This window comes from Apodemus sylvaticus, chromosome 22 (assembly GCF_947179515.1).
Source record: "Apodemus sylvaticus chromosome 22, mApoSyl1.1, whole genome shotgun sequence".
NCBI classification, from domain to species: Eukaryota; Metazoa; Chordata; class Mammalia; order Rodentia; family Muridae; genus Apodemus; species Apodemus sylvaticus.
This window is the reverse complement of record NC_067493.1, coordinates 46,885,612-46,903,621: the sequence shown is the minus strand read 5'-3', so window position 1 is coordinate 46,903,621 and position 18,010 is coordinate 46,885,612. Positions and strand designations below refer to the sequence as shown.

General features: G+C 53.6%; 2 protein-coding genes and 2 long non-coding RNA genes across 8 annotated transcripts in view; 2 read left to right on the top strand and 2 right to left on the bottom strand.

Moving 5' to 3' along the window:
- Positions 1 to 11,815, top strand: part of Hvcn1 (hydrogen voltage gated channel 1) — a 33,360-nt gene extending 21,545 nt beyond the window's left edge. For all 4 annotated transcript variants that reach the window (XM_052168196.1, XM_052168197.1, XM_052168195.1 and 1 more), the window contains 5 exons: positions 4,410 to 4,682; positions 8,516 to 8,617; positions 8,939 to 9,170; positions 10,671 to 10,783; positions 11,170 to 11,815. In XM_052168196.1, coding sequence (XP_052024156.1) covers positions 4,410 to 4,682; positions 8,516 to 8,617; positions 8,939 to 9,170; positions 10,671 to 10,783; positions 11,170 to 11,235 — 786 coding nt within the window. In that variant the 3' untranslated portion in view covers positions 11,236 to 11,815. The remainder of the gene's footprint in view (positions 1 to 4,409; positions 4,683 to 8,515; positions 8,618 to 8,938; positions 9,171 to 10,670; positions 10,784 to 11,169) is intronic.
- On the bottom strand, positions 2,756 to 4,414 carry LOC127672820 (uncharacterized). Its single transcript, XR_007975021.1, has 2 exons — positions 3,928 to 4,414; positions 2,756 to 3,181 (listed from the first exon to the last, which is right to left on the bottom strand). It is a non-coding gene; the product is annotated as an uncharacterized LOC127672820 (long non-coding RNA).
- The window catches only part of Tctn1 (tectonic family member 1), a 28,499-nt gene continuing 20,471 nt past the window's right edge, over positions 9,983 to 18,010 (bottom strand). For both annotated transcript variants that reach the window (XM_052168192.1, XM_052168193.1), the window contains 6 exons: positions 17,843 to 17,968; positions 17,469 to 17,554; positions 16,410 to 16,550; positions 15,779 to 15,941; positions 13,072 to 13,191; positions 9,983 to 12,168 (listed from right to left, as the gene is read on the bottom strand). In XM_052168192.1, the coding sequence (XP_052024152.1) occupies positions 12,025 to 12,168; positions 13,072 to 13,191; positions 15,779 to 15,941; positions 16,410 to 16,550; positions 17,469 to 17,554; positions 17,843 to 17,968 (780 nt within the window). In that variant the 3' untranslated portion in view covers positions 9,983 to 12,024. The remainder of the gene's footprint in view (positions 12,169 to 13,071; positions 13,192 to 15,778; positions 15,942 to 16,409; positions 16,551 to 17,468; positions 17,555 to 17,842; positions 17,969 to 18,010) is intronic.
- LOC127672821 (uncharacterized) lies at positions 13,187 to 15,936 on the top strand. Its single transcript, XR_007975022.1, has 2 exons — positions 13,187 to 13,651; positions 15,650 to 15,936. It is a non-coding gene; the product is annotated as an uncharacterized LOC127672821 (long non-coding RNA).

Below are 18,010 nucleotides of genomic sequence, written 5' to 3'. Positions count from 1 at the left end.
TTGCTTTTGAGACAGGGTCTCTCTCTCTCTCTCTTTTTTTTTCCCCCCCCGAGACAGGGTTTCTCTGTGTAGCCCTGGCTGTCCTGGAACTCACTCTGTAGACCAGGCTGGCCTCGAACTTAGAAATCCGCCTGCCTCTGCCTCCCAAGTGCTGGGATTACAGGTGTTCGCCACATCCCCTGGCCGTTTCTTTGGCTTTCTTTCCCCTCCCATGCTGGGCATCCAACCCAGGGCCTTAGGCCTGCTGAGTAAACAGTGTCCCAGCAAGTCACACCTCTTGTCACACTGAATAGATGTCTAAAGTCCTGATTGTGGACTGGGGAGATGGCTCAGTGAGACCAGCACGAGGACTGGAGTTTGAATTCCCAGCATCCATTGCAGGAGTAGAGTATGGTTGTGTACGCCTGTGACGCCAGTGCTGATGGAAGCAGAGACAGGAGGATACCTGGCTTGCTGTGTGCCAGCCTAACTCTAGCTTGTGAGAGACTCCGCCTCCGGGGAATAAACTGGAGACTGAGAGGGAATGGTTGATGCCATTTTGACCTGTGAGAGCTCGTTTGTGCATGTGAGTGCATGCGTGCGTGTGTGCATGCGTGTGTATGTGTATGCATGTGAATTTACCAGGAGAGGTGAGAAGAAGCATCGGATCTGCTAGGAGCTGGACTTCTAGGCAGTTGTAAGCCAGCTGACGTAGGTCCTGAGGGCTAAGCCCAGGGCCCCTGGAAGGACAGGAAATGCTTTTAATTGCTGAGCCTTCTCTCTGGACCTCTGGCCACATTTCTTTGTTCACTTAGTCACTTAATAAATGCGAGGGAGGGTTGCAGCGTGTCCCCCATGCAGGGCACTGCTCAATGTCCTGAACTTGGAGCTGTTCAGGATGGCACAGGAAGTCCTACTTCCCACAGGCTACGAGCCCCACAGGACAGACAGGCAATCAGCAGGCAAGGGCCAGGTCTTCCCCATGTCCTTCTGGGCAGCAGGGAGACACAGCCTGACTCTGTGCCCCGCAGGCAGAGGGTTTGCCAGACCCAACCCAGGTACCTCCCCTTAGGCAAAGCCAGATAGGATGAGGTAGGACACTTTCCAGAACAAGCTAGAGCAAAACAAAGAGAGTGAGTTTATTAAGTATTCAGACAGTCAGGAGGAAGACAACCTCAAGAAACGAACACCGACTTCTCAAGGGAAAAAGTCACCTGCAGGTGTCTGCAATGGCTATCTGTAAGATTCTCCAGCTTTCTAAGTGACAGTCCTAAAAGGACTGTAATTTATAAGGTTTTTGGTTTTTGGGTTGCTTGGTTGGTTGGTTTTTGAGACAAGGTTCCCCCGTGTATCACTGGCTGTCCTGGAATTCACAATACAGACTAGGCTGGCCTCGAACTCACAGAGATATGCCTGCCTCTGCTTCCAGAATGCTAGAGTTAAAGGCATCATGGCCTGGCTAATTTATGAGTTTAAAAGTTAAGGGCTGGAGAGATAGCTCAACAGTTAAGAGCACTGACTGCTCTTCCCGAGGTGAGGTCCTGAGTTTAAATCCCAGCAACCACATGGTGGCTCACAACCATCTGTAATAGGGTCTGATGCCCTCTTCCGTGTGTCTGAAGAGAGAAATGGTGGTGTATTCATATGCATAAAATAAATATTTTTTAAAAAGTTAAGATATGTTCTGGTTTACTTATTTTCGTAAAGAATTCCCTTTTGTGAATGGAACTGCAAGATGGTGTGTGTATGTGTATGATGTGTGTGTGTGTATGTGTGTGTGATGTGTGTGTGGGTGTGTGTATGATGTGTGTGTGGAGGGGAGGGTATGTGTGTGTGTGTATGTGTGTATGATATGTGTATGGGTGTGTGTATGATGTGTGTGTGGAGGGGAGGGTATGTGTGTGTATGTGTATGTGTGTGGGTGATGTGTGTGTGGGTGTGTGTATGATGTGGGTGTGGGTGTGATGTGGAGGGTATGTGTGTGACATGTGTGTGATGTATGTGTGGGGGGTGTGTGATGTGGGTGTGGGTGTATGATGTGGGTGTGGGTATGTGTGGGCGTATGATGTGGGTGTAGGTGTGGGTGTATGATGTGGGTGTGGGTGTATGATGTGGGTGTGATGTGGGGTGTGTGTGTGTGTGTGATGTATGTGTGGGTGTGGGTGTGATGTGGGTGTGGGTGTAATGTGTGTGGGGTATGTGTGTGTGATGTGTGTATGATGTATGTGTTGGTTTGTGGATATCACTATGTATGTGATGTGTGTGATATGTGTGTCTGTGTGTTGGTTTGTAGGTATGTGTGTGTGATATGTGTGTCTGTCGGTTTGTAGGTGTGTTTGTGTGTGTGTGTAGAGGTCAGAGAACATCGTCTCGCCTTCTGCCTTGCTTGAGGTAGGGTCTTCCTTGTTTCTCCCTGGGCTGTGTCCTCCAGGATTGTGGGCTGCGGGGCTTCCGGGCTGTTCAGCCTCTCTCCTCTCCCCTCCCCCTGTAGTGTGGGGATTACAGATGGGTTCTGCTGTGTTTGGCTTTTTAAATTTGAGTTCTGAGATCCAAACTCAGGTCATCAGGCTTGTGCGGCAGCCGCTGTACCTGCCGGTGTCCTCCGAGCCCTTGAAATCAGAAGGAAAAGCCAGGATAATACAGAAGCATTAAAAAAAAAGGAGAGAGCAAAGAAATCACAAGGCGATTTTGAGGTTCAGTATAGATTTTGGGGTGAATGAGGAGTATTAATATACTGAAACTCAAAGTGAACCCAGTTTTCCATTCTTAGTTAGAATGTCTTCAGGAAAGCATTTATTTATGCAGGTGATTTCTGCTTGTTGGTTGCATTGAAATTTCCTAGGACTCTGTCAGCGGGAGAGGCATCCTGGATCCTAGGGTGAGGGGCTTCTCCTTCTTTTCTCCTGGTACCATGGTGGACTAAAGACATAGAAGCCAGGGCGGAGAAAGGGTGGACTCAGGGGATGAGGCAGAGGCTCTTAGAAGAGCTGAGCTTGGGGAAGCCTCCAGCCAGTGTAACAGGAAGCACCCCGACAAGAGGGACTGAGTGTGGCGGAAGCTTCAGGCAAAGGCCTGCCATGGTCTCGGTGACGTTAGGATGTTCTTTCTGTCCTGTAGAAGGGGGCGGAGGCAGGAGGCTGCTGCAGTACTGCAGGCGAGACGGCTGGAAGCCATGTTGGGTCTAGAGATGTGGGAGCCGGTCCTGATAGGAACGGAGTTTAAAGGCAGAACTTTCAGAATCACCTGCATGATTACCGATTACCGATTATACAATAAAACATCCCTGTCACATTAAGGAAAGGAATAAAAGCACCTGGGGGAAGAAATAATACAAGCACTTTCCCTTGGAGTCCAGATTTGAATTTTCCACTGCATGCTTCCGGCGTCTTCTATCCTGTGAGGACCCATGCCTTCCTGAGGAGGCTGTCATGTGAACTTGTCTGTTCCCGAGAGTGACTGTGTGTAACTTTTGTGTATTCTGTCTGGTGTGTGACCACGTGTATGTACTGGGTGACCATGTCTGTTCCCCACAAAGGATTTCTGTCTTCAATCGAACAGCAACACAAACATCATATGGGGAAGGGATGGGATACTTTACATCTTATCTAGAATTTTATAAGGATTAAGTTACTGGCTCCCACCGACCCCCAACTGACACAGGCAACAGCAGTAATAGGAACGTCACTGTCTATCAACCAGTGTCCGTGAACGGACATTCACTGTAGAAGGCTGCTTTCAGCAAAGAATACACATGCATTGCTGTGGGCGTGGAAGAACCCTTAAGATGACAGCTATGTGCTGGCTTAGGTTGTAAAAGCTGTTTACACGGGACATCCAAAGCAAATCACATTAAGTTGCTACATTGTTCTTTTTTCAAGGCAGATGAATCATGCAGGCTGAGTGTATACTGGGATAGCCCATATTGTTATTATTGAGATAGGGTCTTACTGTGTAGCCCAGGCTGGCCTCGAACTCTTCACCTGCTGGTTGCCGGGATGACAGGTGTGTGGCACCACGCTGGTTATCCTTGGGAAGAACTTCTTTTTCTGCCTGTGCGTCCAGGAGTGGTCTGTGGAGAGCAGAGCCGGCTTCTCGGAGTTCTCTGTGAAACTGTAATTACTTTTACTTTCGGACACTTCTTCCTCTGCTCACACCAGCTCTTTCTTTCTGAGAGTGCATAGCTTTTCTGGCGTTTACACGTGGGCCTTATTCTGAGACCAGGCTGTAGTGCCGTTGGTGACGGCCAGCCAGACCGCAGGGACATGTCTGGTGGGATTGGGGTTTCCTGTTGTCTCTTGTACACTGAGATACTAAGTTCCAAAAATAAGTGGCCCACCTTTTTGATCCGGGCTAGGCTGCTCTGAGCATCCTGGGGGCCTGGTTTGGGCCCCGCTCCCCATCCCAGTGCTTGCTCTGTCCTGCCCCTCTAGGCTGTCACTCGCAGAGCCAAGGTGGCTCCCGCCAAGAGGATGAGCCGGTTCTTGAAGCACTTCACAGTGGTTGGGGACGACTACCACACGTGGAACGTCAACTACAAGAAGTGGGAGAATGAAGAGGAGGAGGAGGAGCCGGCGCCCGCGTCGGCGGAGGGCGAGGGCAGCGCAGTGGGCGCAGATGCTGAGGCTGGCTCTGTCTCCACGCCCAGGCCGTCCCTGGATTTCAGGAGCAGGCTGAGGAAACTCTTCAGTTCCCACAGGTTTCAGGTAGGTAAGAGAGTGAGGTCGCCAGGTCTCTAAGGTGGGAGTCCCCTCTGCCGCTGTCACCCCTGCATCCCACAGGGGCTTCCTGAGCACGGGGCATGGGCCAGGCTCCGTGGTCTGACCTGTGTTAACAGTGGGGGAGGGGTGGTTCTGTGGCCTGTCCCTCCAGAGGGTATGACTTGGGCGTGACAAAGAAGGACTTGCAGATGCACACAACCGACCGGAGTGACAGGCCAAGCAGGGAAGGTCCCAGTTATGTGTGACGCTGGATAGCTGAACACACAACCGGGCAGACAGATGGGAGGCTATGGGAGAGAGGAAAGGAGAGAGGGGCGGCTGCTTGAGGAAGATGGGATTTCCTTTTGGGGTGGTGGCGGCTGCACAGCCTTGTGACTGTACCCACGGCCACAGATCTTCACGGCAACCTGTGAACGGTAACTTTCCACTAGTTATTTTCATTGTGAAGAACTGGCCTGTGTGTATGCTCAAAGTACACCAGGAGAGACGCATGAGGGTCCCCTGCCCTGTAAGCTCATCACCATGCCTGACCCTCAGACCCGAGCACATGTGGGGCTGGGGAGGCTGGGGAGGTGGTTGGGGGGGGGAGTGCTGGTTGTACAAACCTGAGGGCCTGAGTTCGGTTCCCCAGGCCCCAGGGAACATGTAGGATGTGTCAGTACATGGTAGGAATCCCAGCACCGGGAGGTAGACAGAGGAGGTCCCTTGGGGCTCACTGGCCAGTTGGGGAGACCCAGGTTCCATGAGAGATTCTGTCTCAAAGAATTAAATGGAGACAGTAACCGTAGCCACTGTTAGCAGTCTGACTAAGCTCCACCCCACGGTTACCTGGCAACAACAGCCAGGTAGGCCTGACCCACCGGAAAAGGGGCTGCTGGCCCTCTTGGTCTCTTGCCTCCTTGTTCCCCTCTCTTCCCATTCCCCTCCCCCCTCTCTCACGTGCTCATGACTGGCCTCCTCTCTTCTCTTCCTCCCCTCCCCTCCCCTCTCCTCCCTCTTTCTCTGCCTCTATACCCTCTCAACTCCCCTCCCCACATCCTGAATAAACTCTGTTCTATACTATACCATCTTGTGGCTGGTCCCTCAGGGGGAAGGGATGTTTTGGAATAGGCCCTCCGAGATACACCCCTTCCCTTATACCTCACCATACCTCCATAGACCATATCCCCCCTCTATCTTTTTATAAACACATCAGACACAAATGTGGACCTCTGATTTTTACATGTATGCAAACACACACACACACACACACACACACACCTGGCTCTCACTGAACTCTCCAGAAGCCAACTGTTCCAACACTGTGAAGGGCAATTTTTTTCAAAAAGGCTTTTCATTTATTTATCTGTGTCTGCGTGCCCCATTTGGGTGCGGGAGCCCTCGGAGGTCAGGGGTATCTGGTCCCTGGAGCTCGAGCTCCGGGGGGTTGTAAGTCACCTGATGGGGGTCCTAGGAACTGAACCCAGGTCCACTTAAGAGCAGTGAGCATTCGTAACCACTGAGCCAGCTCTCCAGCGCCGTGAACAAGGGCCAGCTTCTGTCTCTGCTGAGGTGGGCAGGAAATGTTCTAGAAGCAGGGCTGCCTCCAGAATGCCCGAGGCCAAAGAAGAAGAATAGGGGCGGTCACAGCTCCTGGTGGGTCTGGTACTGCAGGGAAACACTTTGGGGGGGCACTCTGGGCATCAGAGTCCAAGTCCCTTCTGGAAGCAGAGAGAGGCCGTCTCAGTCTCACCAAGAATACTGTTCTCAGGGAGGGAAAAAAATGTTTGTCTTTTCTCCCACCTAAAGTGAGCTGACAGCCCAGCCTCCCTTGCATCTTGCCAGCCCCTCTGCGGCTGTGGCAGGAAACGTGGTATTATGTTGTTGCGGTTGAAATCCCAAACCTGCAATTTTAGAGCAAATGGAGAGTCTGCTTCCTTCCAGCTGTAAAGGGAGCCGCAGAGGCCCCCCACCCCCACCCCCTGCCTGTCCCTGCCTCTGGAAGGGACTCATCCCTACCACTCTGCCTGCCAGGCTTGGGTCTGACTCTCATAAAGGTATTTATGGTTTGAGGGGACAGTGTCCCACTTACTGTGGATGACAGACAAATGCTTAGCTTGCTAGATGTCCTTGCAGGCAGAAATTGGGAGTCGAGGTACTTGGTGACCATCATGTGACACTCAAGGCTGAGCGGCATAGTAGGTCCCGTGGGTGGAAGGACATGTTTCAAGCCAGGGCCTAAGCTGGTCATGGGCCTGGTATAGAAAGAAACTGTGGCCTGAGTAGGGGTGGAGAAGGGGTACAAGGGTCCTGTGGAGAAAGCAGCAAGGATGCTCACTGAGGCAGGGGCTGCTGTGCACAGGCTGTGTGGGGGCGCCGTGACCAGGCTAATGGAACCCTGCAGTCGGCATCCCACAGGACAGGATGTGGATTAACAAAGGGATGTGACCTCCCTTGCCACACACAGCAGCCGTGGAGGGGCATCAGTTCACAGAGGACAAGGGTCTTTTCTTGGTCTCTCTCACTTTTTTAAAAAAGATTTATTTATTTATTATATGTAAGTACACTGTAGCTGTCTTCAGACACTCCAGGGAGTCAGATCTTGTTACGGATGGTTGTGAGCCACCTCTCCAGCCCCTCTTTCTCACTTCTAACGTGAGGTGCCAGAGGCATGATGTAAAACTAATCACTGGAAAGTGACTCTCTCTGTGGCGTATCCCCCAGTAGCTGGCTTCGCGTACTCTTGTCATGGTCCGTGCTGCCCCACCAGATCCCCAGGCTACAGTGTACCTGGGGCCATGCCTGCACTCAGCGCTAACACTCCTAGCTCTTCCACGTGCTTCATGCTGTTTGGTGACTGTGGCGAGCCTGTGCTCAGGATGGCTACGCTTTGGCTTTAGAGCGTGAGAATGTGCTGATTCTTCTAGCTCTAAAAGAACCAAGAAGTAAAAACAAAACAAAAAACAGGCTGGGAAAATGGTTCTATGAGGGAAGTGTTTGCTCTACAAGGAAGAGGAACCCACTCTCTGGGCCAGAAACCCAGGCTTTAAAAAAAAGACAGAATAGGCCTGGAGAGATGGCTCAGAGGATAAAAGCACTGACTGTTCTTCCAGAGGTCCTGAGTTCAATTCCCAGCACCCACATGGTGGCTCACAATTATCTGTAATGGGTGTGTCTGAAGACAGCTACTGTGTACTCACATACATAAAATAAATAAATCTTTAAAAAAAAAGAATAACCCATTGTGGCAGCCCTGAGGGAAGCCATGAGGACCTGTAGGGCCCGCTGGCTGGCCAGCCTAGTGAGCCCATGCCAGTGAAAGACTCAAAATGTAAGGTCAGGCCATGTGTTGTGGTGCACACTTTGAATCCTAGCAATCAGGAGGCAGGAGGTAGAGGTAGTCAGATCTTTGTGAGTTCAAGACCAGCCTGGTCTACGTGGAAACCTCCACTCCAGGCCAGCCAAGGCTACACACACAAAGAAAAAAACCTAACCCCCCTCCACCCCAGTCTGTCACCTGCCCTTCCCCCCATTCCAGCAGGTCACAACCCCACCCCCATCCTTCCACTCTCCAGGAACACCCCCCCTCCCCCCCCTTGCACACTAGGATGAGCTTGCTTAGTCAACCCACTCCCTGAGGACTGGAGGCCTTTGCAGGGAGGGGAGGTCCCTTCTGGAACTCAGAGTCCCAAGGCCAGGGTGTGTCAAATAACTTACTGACTGGCCTTTGCTTTGAGAGCTAGGACAGGAGAAACAGACTGGTGACCAAGGGACAGGGAGTGGCAGACTGTGGGACCCCAGGCTCGCCACAGGGCACTCCCAGGGTTCCTTCCCTCCAGGTTGTCATCATCTGCCTGGTGATCCTGGACACCCTCCTGGTGCTGGCCGAGCTCTTTCTGGACTTCAAGATCAAGCCGGATGAGGAGGACTACGCAGTCAAGGTATGGACCAGGCGCGGACTCGAACCATCGAGCGGCTGCCCCGGAGCCATTTTTACTTTAATAATTCAGACAGTTTTACTCTGTAGCCCAGGGAAGTCTTCGACTATTTTTGATCCTCCTGCCTCAGCTTCCCAAGTGCTGGGATGATAGCCAGGCCTGGCCAGAGATGTTTTGGTGTGGCACCGCCTAATTATCTTTAAAGGGTGGAGACCTTGTCTGTGATGGTGTCACTTGGCCTCAGCCCCGAGTCCTCTCTGGTGACCAGGCGAGTGTGGCCAGAGGCTACCTTGTGACACTGTTCCTTGCTCTCTGTCCCTGCAGGCGTTCCACTACATGAGCTTTGCCATCCTGGTCTTCTTCATGTTGGAGATTTTCTTTAAAATCTTCGTCTTCCGCTTGGAGTTCTTCCACCACAAGTTTGAGATCCTGGATACCATTGTGGTGGTGGTGTCCTTCGTCATTGACCTCATCCTCCTGTTTAAGAACCACCACTTTGAAGCTCTGGGCCTGCTGATCCTGCTTCGGCTCTGGAGGGTGGTCCGGATCATCAACGGTGCGTCTCCTCTGCTCCCAGGGTGCAGGGGGTGTGGGCGCTAGGGTGGGTCCTGGGGTTGTGGCAGTAGTCACCAGAAGATACCCGGGATCTCATCCCCAGTCAGTGTCGTGGCTGCTGCCTCTTGGGTATCGGGAGAAATGTATAATGGTAATACTTGGTGACAAGTGTTACCTTTAGCCGCAAACTGTGATTGCTCAAAAGCCATTTCCCACTCTGCCCAGGTTTTCATGGTTACCAGTCGGTGGTGAGGGAAGCGTGGGACTTGTGCCCAGGGCAGCACTCTGGGCTGATTTCCCTACCCCAGGGTCAGGCAGCACAGGCCAGGCCCCAAGTGACCCCCTGCTGCACTCACTAGCATCTCCAGGCTTCTGTCTCTAGAGAGGCCACCCAGGGAAGCCCTGCTCTAAGTCTAGGCACAAGCGCTTGCTGTCCGGGCGCCTGTGTCTGGCCAGCAGCTGGAGCTGTTCAGCCCTGTCAGGAACCACAGCTGTCACCTAGAGCTGTCCCCCAGGTCTGCTGCAGAGAACTCAGGGAACCTCGATGCTGAGGCAGGCTTGGGAAACCTGGGGTGAGAGGGCGGCAATGGGGCCCAGGATTTGGGGTGGGTGTGTCCTCTGTGGAGCTGGTACCTCGTGCCCCACAGCCCACTCAGTTTGTCAGGGCTTGCAGGGGCTCTGGGATGGCAGGTGGCCACCAGTACACAAGTTTAGTGCTGGGGAGAAAAGCAAACAAGGAACATTCCTTTGTGTCCCGTGGAGACACAGGTGACATGCTAGGAACACATAGGGTTTAAATGAATTTACCAAGAAGACAGATGTAAAGGATTTATTAAATGCACAGAGAGTGGGGTCCCTGAAGGGGCGCCTTGGGCCTCAAGGGGCTGGAAGCCTCCCGCTGCAGCTAGGGCAGGTAACTGCCACGCGCCTGGGCCCCTCTGGGTCTGCACCTGAGGGGCAGCACCGCCACCGGGTCAGGAGCTGTGGGTCACTGGAGCCCTGCAAGGCCTCCCAAGCCAGCGGGGCAGAGCCTGCTACAGCACGGGGGTCCCTGCTTTAACTTCTGGCCTTTTTATCTCTACACTCTGGACTCTGACCAGGAAGACAAGCAACTTTCTGGTACTGCTAGGGACATGTGCCCTTGAGGAACAGGAGCACGGCTAGCCTGTAGAGACTGCACCCGTGCGGCCCCGGGGATACTGCCTTGCTGCCTACTCCTGAGCTCAGAAGCAGCAACCTTGCCTTCCTGGCTAAGGCTGCGCACTGACCGTTGTCTCTACATGCTCCAAGTGTATGTGTGACTCAGAGTACAAGTCGTCATCGTGGGGCTGACACCTCCTGCTAGGCTTGACGACCTGAGTTTAAGCCGTTGGACCCACATGGTGAAAGGAAAGACAGACTTCCCAGGCGTTGTCCTTTGATGCCCACCTGCCTCAGCCCGGTCCCCTCCCTCTCCCGTTTAACTTCAGCTGTTGTGCCACCAAGCCTCTCTCCCTTGTAGGCATAATTATCTCTGTGAAGACACGCTCTGAAAGGCAGATTCTAAGGTTAAAGCAGATCAACATCCAGCTGGCCACCAAGATCCAGCATCTGGAATTCAGCTGCTCGGAGAAGGTGAGACTCAATGGGCCCCCTCCAGCCCACGCGGACCCCACGCCTGTAGCCCCCACTCCAGCCCACACAGGCCCCACACCTGTAGCCCCCACTCCAGCCCACACAGGTCCCACACCTGTAGCCCCCTCCCACCCACGAGGGCCCCACATCTGTAGCTCCCTCCCCCCTCGGTCTTTTCAGCTTCAACACAGCCTCCAAGAGCCAGGTCAGCCCCTCCTCTGGGCACCTTGCTCCTGCTATTACTGCCCAGGGCCCTTCTGGAAGCCACTAGCTCCCCTCCGCAGCCAGAATGCCATTGCTGGTAGCTTTTAGCTGTCTGTAGCCTAGGGCCTTGGGCAGTGTGGCTCAGAAGGTCGCCACCCAGTATGTGTCTGCTTTTACAACAGGAACAAGAAATCGAGCGACTCAACAAGCTGTTGAGACAGAATGGACTTCTGGGGGACCTGAACTAGCCTTCCAGATGCCCCACCTACAGTAGCTGGACTGTGGCCAGACAGCAAGTGTGTGGTGCGAACTCCAGTCCCCATCTCTGCCTTGGCCTGCACCCCTGGATGCCAGGGACACATCTTCACTGGCACTACTGCCTCCTTGTCATCCATGCCCTATGCCTGCAGCTAAGAAATCATCACATCAACCTTCTCTCATTTCTACTGCTCAAAAATGATCAGGAAGCAGGGCTCGTAAAACCAACTTGATGCACATCCTGAAAGGACCTAGAGCTGGTGCCCTGGGCCAGCCCATTCCAGAAAACCTTTACTAGAAGGTCGGTCCCCAGCTGTTCCTGCTGCATTCCCTGGGGGGCCATCATGGTACCCAGCCCCTCCTCTGCCATATCCAGCTGAGCCAGCAGCTTCAAACCGGCTCTGCACCCACCAGCATCTTTTTCAATTACTGTACAATTAATGTATAAAATAAGCGCTCTCCTTCCCCGGGGCTCGCCCACCACAGTCTCTCCTTGGTGTCAGCCCACACCAGCCCACCAGTTATACAGCTAGCGCCTGGCAGGGCCCCAAGACTGCCCTGTAATTAGCATGATCTTGGGGTACAGTCCCCTTGTGGCACACAGTTTTGCACAGCCTCTTGCTGGTTTGCACTTCTCAAATGTTGACGGGCATTCTGAAGACACCTCTCTAGACCAGGGACGATGCACCGAGACGGCTCTCCGTGCTCTGGTCTGGTGCTCGGAAGGGAAGCCCGTCGTCGTCGTCAGGATGGTACTCACTCCTGCGGGAGCCACTTCATCACACAAATGGGAAGAAGAAGCTGAAGGGCAGCCTAGCGTTGATGGTGGGTGGGGCTCGGAAGCCTGCCTCAGCAGGGGCTGACACATCCACAAATGTCACTGCAGTGGAAATGACGATGGTCCTCTCGGGCCCTGGGAGGGGCTGTAAGGAAAAGACAGCTGACACTCTCACTCACCGTCTTCCTCACTCACCTGCCCTCATGGCCAGCCTGAGCCTGGCAGGTGTGTGGAGTCCCTAAGGCACCATGCAACTGAGGAGTACCCTGCGGCTGAGGAGCACCCTGCGGCTGAGGAGCACCCTGCGGCTGAGGAGTACCCTGCGGCTGAGGAGTACCCTGCGGCTGAGGAGCACCCTGCTACAGATTACACTGGTCCAGCAACAGCAACCATGGTTCAGTGGTCACAAGAATCGTGACTGCAAATAAACCCTGTCAGCCTTCAGCCTTTTCCTCTAAGCACAAGTTAAAGAATGACAATGGGTTGTTTTAGGGCTCAAAACCAAGTTGGGCATAATGGCACATGCCCGTTGATGCTCAGGAGCCTGAGGCTGAGGGTCAGTTTGAGACCAGCCTGGGCTACATGGGAAGACCCAGAGGGCACAGCAGCACGTGGGAGCTGTGACGTGAGGATGACCCGCTCAAGCCCAGCCCCCGCTGTAAAGGAACTGAAATCCAGGGAGAAATGAGAATCTTTCATCCCAAGTAATAAACCTTTCCCGGCCCCCTTGCTGCCAGCGGGCCCTCTGTCTTCATCTGCCCCCCTTTATTGTGCTGTGGCTTATTTCCTTCGCTGTGAGGCTGTGGGTTGTCCCAGGTTAAGAGCGGGCCTATGGCTGGTCTGTGTGCTGGCGCACCTTTAATCCCAGCACTCACAAAGCAGAGGCTGGTGGAGCTCTGAGTTCCAGGACAGCCTGGTCTAAGAAAAGAGATCCAGGACAGCCAGGGCTACACAGAGAAACCCTGTCTTGGGGGAAAAAAAAAGAATGGGCCAATTCCCCCCCCTCCGACCACACCCAGCCCATGGAGGCCTCTGCTAGCCCACCTACCTCGGGAATTGAGAGGAGTTGGGCGGTGACGTTCACGATCCTGGCCTGGGGGTTCAGCAGGGACCCATACTTAGTCCATTTCACTTCGATACCCAAAGCCACAGGAAGCTGGCAAGAGCCCTGCAAGAGAAAACTAGATGAAACCAGAATATTACACAACTAACTCTGGGCATTTTAACTCTAAAATGTTTCCGAGTTACAGAATGCTTGGAGCACTAGGGTGAGCGTGCCATGCACATTCAGGTACAGGCAACTTCAGAGCCTGAGTTACTAAAGCATCCGGGCTGCAGATGGTGCTCCACCAGCCCCTCCTATCCCCAAAGCCAGAGTCATGCGTGGTGGAGTTGTGAAGTCCCACTACCCAGTGGTGGGACCCTTGGGGCCTTGACCAGCCCTCATCCATATCAGAGATATTTCTGGACACTGGCTGGGGTCAGCAGGAAAGACAGAGTTTAACAGTGAAAAGATAACCTGCCTGCATCTCATGTTAAAGTGCAAACAGGAAATACAAGTATTCTTTCATGGAAGTCCACCATCTAGCGATGGAGATCCATCTTGAGCTGGAGAGATGGCGCTGCAGGTAAGAGCTCTGGCTGCTCTTACAGGACCTCCTGGGTTCAGGCCCTACAACCACCCGTAACTCCAGTTCTCGGAGACCCAACAGGCTCCTCTAGCCTCGGCAGAACCAGGCTCCACGTGGTGCACATACGTGCACGCACCAGCACACATGCCTTTTATCTTACAAACATAGCTGGGAGGTAGAAGCAGGCAGATCTGAGTGTGAGGCCAGCCTGGTCTACAGCTGGAGGGAGTCAGTGTCTGTATGTTGTCGAAGGTAACAGCACAGGCAGTGATGGCACACACCTTTATTCCCACCACCTGAGTTTGAGGCCGGTCTACATAGCGACAGCCAGGGCTACACAGAGACCCTGTCTCAAACAACAAAACAAAGGAAATAGTGCATCATCTTCATGGACTTTTGGAGCTGCAGCTGGCTCATGAGGGCACATGAGGGCCCCTATGCTACAGTACTTGCCTGGATGTTTCAGTTTCCACATATATTCTTCTAAATTATGTCCTGGTTCAAAAAGCTAGCAGACCTGTTAAACTGGAGACTGCCAAAAGCAGTCACAGGATTCCTTAGCTTATAAGTGCCATTTAGAAACCTTGTCCCTGAACTGGCTTGCCAATATCCCGTTGCTAGGAACTGCTGCAGGTGCAGCGGTGTGAACAGCAGAGGCCCTGGGCCTGCTTCCCCGGCACTAACCGACTGGTGTCTTTCCTAGTGCCAGGAAGCTCAGAGCCATGCCCCAGGTTCCGGGAGGGAGGGAGGCTGAGCCCAGGGTTAAGTGGGCCTTGGGAAGGGATCTGGTGAGGTTCCTCTCCCCGAGCCACTCCTTATAAATATACAGAGCAGATAATGAGAGGCCTGAAGCAGCTGTGACAAGGAATAGCAGGGAATTAGGGGAGCATGGAGCACACCTCGCTGGGGACGGCCCACGCTTTGCTGCTAAGACAAAAGGAGGAGGTGGGCAGAGGAGTCACATGACCAGGAAGCTATTTGTGGGATGTCAGCTTCCATTAAACTCTTTGGGGAACTTTGGAATTGAAAAAGCTCATGTGGGGGTGGACTGCCATTATAGCTCAGAGGGCACGGAATGGGAGTAGTGGAGCCAGGAGGCCACAGCCCATGTCCCTCAGGTCACCAAACACCGGAGGGAGGCTCTCGGCATCACTGCCATCCAAGCTGACCATCCTGGGCTGGAGGACAGCAGGAAGATCTGGAGGCCTGATGTCCTGGGTTTGGGGATATTTGCACAGTCACGATGACTGAGAAATTTATGAGGCTGAACAGGAAATCCACTGTTCAAGTCCGTCTCACCCAGACAGGCCGGAGATATTTCAGTGAGTCCAAGGTTTGACCGTAGCTACCACATGAGGCCACTAAAGAAGTTTCAGATTTAGATGTCACATTTTTGGGCTAGGGGATTTCTAAACCATGTTCGACTGCGGTGGTCACTTGTGCTTCCAATTTATGGAGTGACCACTGTGTTCTATCAACAGCTAGATAAACCACCTCTGGACAGCCCTGAGTGGTGGGTGCCATCGTTCCTGGAGGGCTCCTGGAGGCCTGCATGGCGAGCCATCAGGCAGGCCTTCCTCTTCTCCCTCCCTCTGCCTTGTTAAACCACTGGATTACATCTAATATAAGCCAGCCACCAAGGTCTTCCCCCATTTGGCCTCTTCCTCCTCCTGATGCTGACTACCAAGGTCCAGCTATCAAAGTTCTGAAGCCCAGCAATCAAAAGCCCCCTGGGCTGCCCTAATTAACCAGAAACGCTTCATCCCTCATAAATTTCCACTTGCCTATGGGTCTTGTCTGTCTCCTCTGTCCAGAGGCGGTTGGCAGGCGGCAGGGAAATATCACACCCCTAGCTCCTTCTCCCTTCTCCCTCCCCCCCCCCCAATTCTCCTGTCTTTGTCTCTGATTCCCTGCCCTTTGTCCCCCTGGGACATAATCTCCTTTGTCCTGAGACTGTGGTCTTGGGGTGTCCGATGCTGATTCTGGTCCTTTCAGTTTCCAGATCACAGGGAGTAAACGGAGGCTCGAAAAGGACTGATCAAAGGCATGGCGAGGAAGAGCGAGGGCTGGGAACCTACCTAGCTGGCTTACAGCCCTCCTCTCCCTCCCTCCCTCCCTGCGTACCTTCATGTTGGAGGAGTAGGTGACGAAGTGCACAGGCACCCAGTCCTGCACATCCTGGGCCCGGGAGTTCCCAAACCCAGCCACATAGTCGGGGAAGGCCTGGCCTCTCAGCAGGTCCTGCATCTTCTGTGCCAGAAGCGGACATGGGATGGTGCCTGTCAACCTTAGGGAAGGAAACAGAGGCAATGGAGGGAGGAGTGACGACCTCCAAGACGTGCCAGCCTTGACACTCTATCCTTCCTTCCTTCAGCTGTTGCCACGGCCCTGACTTTGGGACACCTGGTCATGGAGATGGCCAGAAGCAGCTTCCCTACCTGCGTTCCACCATCTCTCTCTCTCTCTGAACACTGTGCCATGGGCAAAAGCCGGACAACACGGTGGCTTTCCTGTCCTCCTGAAGGGTGCTGGAACACCACGTTCCACAGGAGGCTTGGCCAGGGCTTATCCTGGCCTCCTGCATCCTGGCATTCTGTGGCAGAGTGTTCGGTGGAACTCTTAGGAAGTGACACTGAGATCTGAGCAAACACTCAGACTAGTAACGGAGTCACCCCCAAAGAGGCGGGAAGGGCTGCGCTGCTTGTGCAGGACATGGTTAAAATCGAAGGGCGTGCTCTCTGCCACAGCCACTCACCTGAGCTGGCAGCCGGACTGCACATTGTAGCCAAACAGCACGGGGGCCCGGAGCCCCTCACCAGCAAGGCAATCCTGCTCGCCTGTGCTGCGAAGAATAGTAAACTGGCCTTGTCTGTTCGTTGTCTGAATAATCCCAGACATTCACAGGCTGTTAAGGGACAGTCAACAGTTCCAGAGCAGCCAGATTGTCTAGGGAGAAAATGGCGTCATGCGTGCCATGAGACAGGAGTGAGACCAAGCTCCTCCAGGGCCCCTGGCCTGTCACCAGGATGCGGCGAAACGCAAAACACGCCAGTAAATCTCTTCCCTGATTGGCTCACCTTCAAAACTAACTCCAGCCAGCTGTGGCGGGCAGGCAGGCAGCCATAATCAAACCCCTCCAAAGGCTAAGGAGGGCTGCACTTTTGAGCACCGCCTCAACTACAAGCACATTTGAGACCAACTTCCTGGAACCGTGTTTCAAAATGAAGTGTAGGAAGTGGGCTGGGGAACAGCTCGGTCTCGTATATCAAGACCTGATTTAAATCCTCACCAATGCAAAAAACAAATAATTCATATTTCCTATCCATACTCAGTTTGCTTAGGAGTCTCTGTTTAAATGTGAACCGGCCAGGTATGGCGGCACATGCCTGTGGTCACAAGGCTGAGACAGGAGGACCTCAAGGCCAGGCTATAACCAGCCTGAGATTTGAAGCAATGCCAAAAAGTGACCTTTGATCCCAGCACTCAGGAGGCAAGGCAAAGGCTCTGAGTGAGTTCAAGGCCAGCCCTGTCCACATCGTGAGCTTCGGGACACAGCAAGAGCCACTTCCTTAAAAACACAAAAACACAAGTACACGAGTCTAGCTGTCCTTTTAAATGCACTGTGGCCTCCCCCAAAGCCCCAGGTTCTGTTCTACTGAAGCCCAGCCACACCACATCTCAGTGGCCTGGAGTGGCCAGTCAGGAGGTACCCGCTTCCCACAGGCTGCCCACAGCCCCCTGGCAACAAATGGAAGTGCAGTCCACCCATGCAGACAGGAAGGTGACCTTCTCTACAGACCCCTCAAAAGGATACCCCTTCTGCGGCTGAAAGCCGGCGGCCAGCGGGAAGCCCACCCTGTAACCAGGGTTGCCGCTGAGAGGAACGGGCTTGCTGCCGTGCTGAAAGACAAGGTGATGACCTGTGCCACACTATTCAGGTAAGAGCGGGGGAACACAGTGCTCCTCTCAGCTCCCTTTGTGCTCAAGTATAAATAGATCCCGGAGAGTGGGGGAGCAGCACTCTGAGCCTGCAGGGCCCGGGACAGCACCCGGCTTCCAGGCAAACCCCACATGCTACTGCAGTGCAGGCTGGGAGCTGGGTCATGCCTCTAGACTGCCGGTGCTGCCCCTGCCCGCAGAAGGCAGGCTTTCCTCACTCCGGCATCCAAGCAGGACTCTCAAACTCACCTGAACAAAGTCAATCTCAAACTTCTGCTGCAGGAGACTCACTGTGCTGCTCAGTGTCCCCAGAACGAGGGAGAGGCCGGCCTCCTGGATCTGTCCTGCGGCCGTGTACAGCACACTGTATTGCACCTGAGTCAGAATGAGGCCCAGCAGCCATGTCACCAACTCTGA